Source organism: Ambystoma mexicanum, chromosome 7q, assembly GCF_040938575.1.
Source record: "Ambystoma mexicanum isolate Mex_15411 chromosome 7q, UKY_AmexF1_1, whole genome shotgun sequence".
NCBI classification, from domain to species: Eukaryota; Metazoa; Chordata; class Amphibia; order Caudata; family Ambystomatidae; genus Ambystoma; species Ambystoma mexicanum.
The window spans coordinates 1056273752-1056282271 of NC_090941.1; the positions used below are offsets into that span (position 1 = coordinate 1056273752).

The window sequence follows — 8520 nt, forward strand, 5'->3', positions numbered from 1 at the left end:
ATCACATGCCATTACTGGGAGTTATAAGAAAAATGAATATTTCAATCCAATGTGATTCCTCATTCCTAAGGAGAGGGCTAACTATTAGCGCACAGGCTTCATGAGACACAGATATCAATGAGCCAATAAAAGCAGAGCATTGAGGAGGACCCTAGTTAGTGTGTCTAAGTAAAGGAAACTCATCAAAGGAACTGTCAAATCCAAAAATGCTGTTCTGACTGAAGCTGCATCTGTGGAGTTTCACAAGAGAGAGCCAGTCCAAATGGTGAAAAGTGCAATGGGCCTTCTCCTGGAAGTAGACTGGTTGCAGTGTCCTTTCACAAGACAGAACCAGATTACCTGAAACAGAATTTGGGAGCAGATGGACAGACAGAAAGGAAGAGCACACTAAGTGGTGCTGCCCAGAGCTGGTTCATGTCCCTAACTGTCTGACCTACCTACCTACCTACTACCTACCTGTCCTGGGCATTTGTATTACAAACCAAATGTGAGCACAATGCCACAGAGTATGTATACAAATATCCCAAGAATTAATTAAGTACAAGCAATTAAAGGTATTGTGGAAGAATCCTGTGTACAAGCTTAAAGGGGGAATAGTGCACAAGGTATAGGTGCTTTGTTAATTAGAAATACAAATTTAACACCAAGTGGCATTATTGTATTGGGGCATATCTGCTGCAAAATGGGATCTCTGAAAATTGAAATATGGAATAGCAATTCCTTTTAATGATGTCTGACATAGTCAACTAATGGTAATCTCAATTTAATGGACACATAGAACTAAGGTGCTGCAAGGGTGAGGGGAATCTGATTTGTCGATCAATAGTTAGAGAGTTAGATGTTACTGTCCTCACATTTCAAAATGCAACAGAACTCCTGAACACAAACATTTAAATAAAATGGAAACTGCCACAAATTCAACATCAAAGAGATAGCGTTGAGCATTGTTGTATTAATGCCCAATCTAGGAAACAATACTTGCTCACAGATGGTGTACAATATGTTAGATTTGAATCAGTCCAAGAATCAGAAAACCCTATTTTGGAGTAAATATTTTTCTGTGATGCCAATACCTGTCCACGATTTCAAAGAAATGTATTAAGTAAATAGTTTAGTTTTTTTCCAACTGGATTCACCTTTTGATTTAAGGGGTATTTGGGTTTCAGATAAACAACTATAATTGCATTTGGTAGATTTTGTAAATCAACTTGAATGAAGATATAGATGAATTTTTACGGTACATTATCCCATTTGAAAGACTAGTCATCCATATGTGTTTTCTATGCATGGCTGTTTGTATACATTTAAAATAAAACATTAGCAGGACAAAAGTACCTGGGTTCATGTGATTTATTGTGGGTGACTTCCCTATCATTAAACGTTAAGGGGCCACAATTTTATTCTGTGATATACTATTTTAAAGAAAATAAAATGTTCATATTATAAGAGCCTGTTTCTTGTCTCAGATAGTGGGGTGGGATTGTCATGCTAGAGCAGTGTTTTTTTTTCCGACTTGAGTTGAAAACATATTCCACAAATCAATGTAATTACATTCTGCAAATAGTTAAATGACATTTATTTGGTTGCACAGAAAGTGCCACATAAATGAGTGAATGTATCACCCTACCCAAGCAATCATTTACAAAAGAGCGCAAACCTGGACAAACACGTTTACCACCAGCCATCTCGATGTGACTAGAATGGAACCAGCAGCATGGCTACCTAAAATAGTAGACTTCGATAAATGTATAGACATTCTTTTAATGAGGAAATCATTTAGAATCATAGATATGTAGGAACTAGAAAACTTGGGTATGACATTTGTCCCTTCTCCCTCCATACCAGAAGTAATTCTATCATTTGTGAAGTTCAGATAGATCACAAATGAAGTATAATAGAAAATTATTGGATTGTAAGCAGCATTGTATTACTTTAAGAATTGTGAGTTTAAGCATTACACTTTACAACATATTAGTTCAACTACATTGATGTATACGTTGATGGTAGAGAATTTCAGGGTTGCATTTTGAGATTGACACTTAAGATAAATGCATATCGTTCAAACAAAGAATGGTTTAAAATTAGTAGTAAAAAAGTACACACATGTAAATTAATGATGTATTTAAATTTCCTATACCTTAGGATAAGAGATCACAATAATGTCATCATCCAAGTACATTATATGACCAGAAAGGGAGAAGATGTATTCCATAAGAATGGTTTCCCCCATTTCTTTTAGTCTCATTTCCTTTTCTTTCACATCCCTTGATGATCGAATCTTAGCAATCTTCTTTGCATGATTTAACATATTACTAAAGGAAAACCTTACAGTAACTACTAGTGTTTGGCACACAAAGAAGACTAGTTCAGGAAGATGTCCAAAAATCATGACCACATAGTCGAAACCGGTCAGGTTGCTAAGGAAGCAAATATTCTAACTATGTGGGATACAGTTTTCTTAATAAGGACTGGACAAACATATATGTTAACATTGTTAAGTTAATTCAAATTAGAGAATGTTACTGTTGGAAAAGAAACTTTTACAGAGAACCTAGCAGAATCAATGTCTAATTATTTCACTGGTATAATTCTTATGATTAGAACATATTGAGCCTCATTATGAGTTTGCCGGTCCGGAAACAACGTTACCGGTAGAATTGACGGTACCATTGTTACCAGACTGGCAAACTACGAGTCTGCGAGTGGGGCCCTTCTGCCCACCAGGTCTGGCCTGGCGGGTGGAAAGGCACCCGCTCGCAGACCTTTACGGATGCACCAGCACCATTGTGAACGGTGTCAGTGCATCTATCCTCCCCATTCCAATTGAGTCCAATGGGACTCAAATGTGAATGAGGAGCAATATTTTCCTGTGTCTGGGTATGGGCAATTACCGGATCCCCTGGGGCTGTAATGCCCCGGTAAATGTTTATTCCTGGTCGCCGGTAATGCTATGCCTGCGGCGGCAGCCATGCCGGTATTTACCGGCACTGCTACCACCAACCTTATAACGAGGCCCATTATGTTGTATGCAAGGTCATGAGTCAATGTGATTCACATGAAAAATAATTCCCTTTAGCTGATAAGCATAACACGTGGACTCCAGTACCCTTATATTTTTATTTAAGTATTAAGCAATACGTTAGCTATTTTACTCATATTTACTATGTTGACATATGGTATTTAGACACAGTTGGTGATAATTTGGTATTCACTATGAACATATTTCTGCTTAAGAATGGTTATTTGTATAATGACCATTATAAAAAGAGCACCTTTTCTAACACTATCTAACATCCTAAAGACTTACCATTGCTGAAGATCTACCATTGTATGTAAGTACAGTGGCAGCCTTTTTCTAACACTATCTAACATCCTAAGGTCCATCCCTTGTCTTTTCGAAAGCCCATAAAATATCCACTGATACAGAAATGTTGTAAAGAGTAATCTACACACTGTCAGCATCTTCATGGATGTCACATCAGCAGTACTTGGGTAGCTACCTAAAATGATCATCATAGCTTTCACCAACCAAAACCACCAAAACCATCCCAACCCTTGAGTTCTTCCTATGGGGTAGATAACAGTGTTGGAAAGTGTATTAATCTTATTTTTTTTATCAATAACGTATTTTAAGTAAAAAGTCATGTTTTCGGTTGTTTAGTGAAAGACCAGTATGATTGTTCAACTGCATTTCCTAATGGTGTGTAATCATTTTCTTTTACAGGAAGCTGAAGAAGCCTTCCAGTAGTCCTTCAATGTCCTTGTCTCCATTTGTATGATGTCAACATGCAATTCCTCTCACTTCCTTCCTTCTACATTCGCTTTGGTGGGCATTCCAGGTCTAGAGGAGCTACACTGCTGGATCGCCATTCCATTTTGCTCCGTGTACGTCATCGCACTAGTCGGCAACTGCACCATCCTGGTAGTAGTAAAGGTGGAGCAAAGCCTCCATTTCCCAATGTACTACTTTTTGTGCATTCTCTCTCTGGTTGACCTTGTGCTGTCCAGCTCCACACTCCCTAAGATGCTGAGTATCTTCTGGCTCAATATCCACGAGATCGACTTCAGTGCATGCCTGCTACAGATGTACATTATACACTCATTCACGGGGATGGAATCCGGGGTGCTCCTTGTAATGTCGTTCGACCGCTATGTGGCAATTTGCAACCCCCTCCGCTATGAATCCATCCTCACTCCTCCTCTGATTGCCAAAGTTGTTGCTTTTGTCATAGTCATTAGGCCTCTGTGCTTTGTGACACCCTTTGTATTCTTAATTCGCCGGTTAAATTTCGGTGTGAGTAATATCATCTCTCACACGTACTGTGAGCACATGGGGATAGTGAAGCTGGCTTGTGTGGATATTGGGGTGAATGTTGCGTACGGCTTATTTGTGGCTTCTTTCATGGTGTGGGACTTGATATTGATCAGCGTCTCTTACTCTAAGATTCTGAAGGCTGTCCTTAGACTTCCCAAGGAAGCTCGTTGGAAGGCCTTCAGCACCTGCAGCTCACATTTATGCGTCATCCTGATATTCGTTACCCCAGCCTTCTTCTCCTTCTTGACACACAGATTTGGCCATGGTATCGCTCCTCATGTTCACATTTTCTTAGCAAACCTGTATATTCTTTTGCCACCCATGTTAAATCCGATCATTTACGGGGTGAGGACAAAGCAAATTCGGGAGAGGGTGCTGAAGACCTACCATTGTATGTAAGTACAGTGGCAGCATTTGTTAAAGAGCTGGTGTTTCAGGAATCTGCACGTCCTACTGAGATAAAATATCCAAAGCAAATAAGGCAAGTCTCATTGGGCCAGTTCTACAACAATGCAATCCTGAGCACCTGTGGAGGATACCTTTAACATCGGGCAACCTTTGGCAATGGATTGGCCCATCTCAAAGCAAATTTGGTGACAGAATTGCATGTCACTTCCTCTACATCTTCATCTGTCATCAATATTGAGGAATACGATCAAATTGTTCCTTCTAATGATATGATATGATATGACAGTTTATTTATATCACACCCATATACAAGTGTTTCATGGCGATATCATAATGATGTTGGTTCACAAGTAGTTCAAAGCCTGAAGAGAATAACAGTGATGGAATACTGAGAGTGCAACGCCCAGCTGATATAAATGCCAGTAGGTAATATTTCTCCAGAAGCAATGGAAATATTGAATGGGCTCAAATCTTCTATGTTTACTGAAGGCTACAACAATAGAGGAAAAGCATATTTACAGATTATTTGCTACAAAATAACTTTTCATGAAGGTAATATTTTTGCAAGCGTTGCATTACATTGCTAGTAGGCTATGACATACAAATTTCAAAATATTAGCATCAAACTGCTCAAGAAACAAATTTACAATGGGCAGCCCAATATCATGCAGAGTTTGATTCATGTATACTGACCCTAGGAACCAATGTTTTTACACATGGTCGTATACCTGCTATAAAATAGATTCCCACAAAGGCATACATCGAAGAAAAGAGCAGCAGCGAAGGAGGGAACTTAGAAACAGCACATACGAGGTATATATTTTGCAGACACAAAGAAGAGTTTATGAAATGGAAAGAAAAACATCCTCTTTACATCAGAATGTTCATGGTGTAGTGGACTAGTGAAACCTTCTAGGCTCAGGATAAACTCTATGTTACATGGGCTCTTTCTATGAATCAACTATGAACTGCTCGTTAAACCCTATTTTACCCAATATAGGCGTGCAGAATACACCTGATTAAATATCCTGCATAGAGTAGCAGGTAACAGAACCATTTGCCACTCTGTTAACACAAAGTATTGTTTTGGTAAATTCATGTTTTGCATTTTAATGTCTTTCTTGACAGGTAACAAAACAATGTTTTGGCGAAGGTATTACATTTGGTGGTTATTCAGCTATTTAGCTTACACAGGTCATGATTTTAATCCATTGTTTTATATATGATTTTAAAACATATGGATGGCTACATAATATCCAAAATCTAATAAAAACATTCATGAATATCCCTGGGAGTCTGCCATCTGTATGCATGCCAGACAAAAACACACGCATGCCACAGACCTGCAGATGTTTCTACAAGATCATTCAGATTCCAGTGGAATCCCTACTATGTTGGTTGTGAAATGTATTGTATTGTATCGTATTGTACTGTAGTAGTCATTTATGTAGCGCCTTTTCCCATTACTAGGGTCTTAATGCGCTTGTGGTGGGCACACCTTCAGGACCGCACTCCAGAGTATGGCATGGGGAATGGCATGGGGAAGGGGTCCCCCACCTCAGAAAGGCTGCTGGATGTGGTATGCTGCATACTGCCATGATATGGAAACAGACCATAGGGGTTAAATGCCAGTGGATGTCAGATCCAGGGGTATATGGGGCCCTTACAGGAGCTACCTGCTCTCCAGGCCATCAGATTCCACTGATAACTCACCTGGAAGGGATAGCTGCCAAGAGTGAACTTGAGGTCGATTGGTCGGGAAGAGGTGGAAATGAGATTGGAGAGATAATATGGGCATGTGAACGGCCCGTTATTCTGGTATCCTGTATGGTCAGCTATTGGAATGCCGCAACTCTATAATATTATAGAAATGCTGCCATTGTGTTAGCATTCAAAATACAGTAAAGAGAATGTTAAGAATGTCACTCTTGCCTGTGTTCAGACTAAGCCAGTTCTGGTCCATACATTGTTCGATATGGTTAATGGTGTAATTGATGTTCGATATGGTTAATGGTGTAATTGATGTTAGATATGGTTAATGGTGTAATTGATGTTCGATATGGTTAATGGTGTAATTGATGTTAGATATGGTTAATTGTGTAATTGATGTTAGCATAGACTTGTTCCACATTGCTAGGTGATATACTGAAGATGAATTTAATGTCATCAACATAATTTTGAAAGTTATGTCATTATCTTGACGCCGATCAGGTAAAATATATGTTAAAAAGAAGAGGTGATACACCTGCTCCCTTTGGGACTCTGCAATCAAGTTGATATGTTTTTGATCTAGATTGATTCATCCTCCGTTCAGTTTTATTTCAGTAATAATACCATAAACGAACATCAGCAAATATCATAACAGATTAAAAATAATAAACCAAGTAAAATACGATCAGAACAATGTCCATATCCCCATACAACACAATAAAAACCTGTGTAAAACATCAGATATCTGACCTTAGCAATCTAAATAAATGTCACAAATTGCTTGAACAAAAATCCAACAATATGAACTATCAGTAACAAAGGTGGGTTACCGAAAATAATATGGCATGCTGCAGAGGGATATCAGAAGGGCAACTGCTGTTAAAACACAATAAATACTTCATCCAAGTCTAAAGATACTTTCAAGAGGGCAGGTACGATAACCTGATCCGTCTCCTTTTCCGGGCCTGCATAAGATAGTTAGCGGGTGAATGTATGGCCAGACTATCAGTAGAGGGACGGCATACTGTCATGGCCTCCACTGTCACTCTAATGCCTCAGTCCCTAAAATATGGCCTAGGGTATTTATTTCTCAGGTCCAGGTACTCCAACAAAATGGACACATTGCTTCAACATTACGGTCCATTTGTTGCATAAATCCACAACTGGGAGGATGCCCAAACGGAACTTGATATAAATTGCCCTCATCTGATTGGGGCTTACACAGTCCAGGTGGGCTTTGTATCCAAACATACAATTCAAACTCCAATATCTAGTTAGCTGCGCTGATTGGGTTAGCTTATGTAAGGTATCCATTTCCATCTTCCCACCATCAGCCTGCAGTATGTCATTCTTACTCTTACTAGTCATACTCTCAGGCCTCAGCCAATATTCACTCAATTCAATGGCATGGAGCTCATTCTTTATATGTGCAAACCGGGGCACAGTCCTCCCACCATCCTGCTACAATAAATCCTGAAGGGCCTCCTTGTATTTACCCAACTGCTCAGTGGTCCATATCCTGGTCCAGCAATAGTTCCTGGTTCATCCTACCTGCAGTCATGCTTGACCCTCAAGCCCAAATAATCATACTGCTTGACCTGCTCAATAGACCAGCTTAAGCCTTCAGGACATTCTACCCTTCTGCCTACTATTGCTAAAGACTAGGTATTTAGTTTTTTGAGACATCAATAATAAGCCCATTCTATTCACAAAATTAAGTGAAAGGGCTGAATTGCGATGTAAGGCCTACATGCGTTATAGAGAGGAGCACTGCATCCTCTGTAAACAAGTACTGGGACCTTATCTTCTGCCAGTACTTTACTTTAATTGACTTTAATCTATGTTTAACGCACACCAAGGACGCTGGAGTTTACTGGCACGCACAAAACACAAGACAAGGTGAATACATTCATGGAGAAAGATAGGACTCAGCCAAAACACACATGGCCAAGAGGGGTCTTAGGCAGGCAGCTAGTATCAGCAAAATAACAATGTTTTCAGCCTTTTTCTAAAAACTGCTGTAGAGCCCACAGCTCTGAGATGGGACAGGAGGGTATTCCATGCCCTAGGTGCAGCTATTGGAAATG

At 39.5% G+C, this 8520-nt stretch overlaps 1 protein-coding gene across 1 annotated transcript; it reads left to right on the plus strand.

The window, feature by feature from the left end:
• The first annotated feature begins 3778 nt into the window (after positions 1-3778).
• LOC138528159 (olfactory receptor 52E4-like) lies at positions 3779-4714 on the plus strand. Its single transcript, XM_069639611.1, has one exon. It carries the CDS (start codon positions 3779-3781, stop codon positions 4712-4714), a length of 936 nt encoding a protein of 311 aa, XP_069495712.1.
• The last annotated feature ends 3806 nt before the right edge of the window (positions 4715-8520 follow it).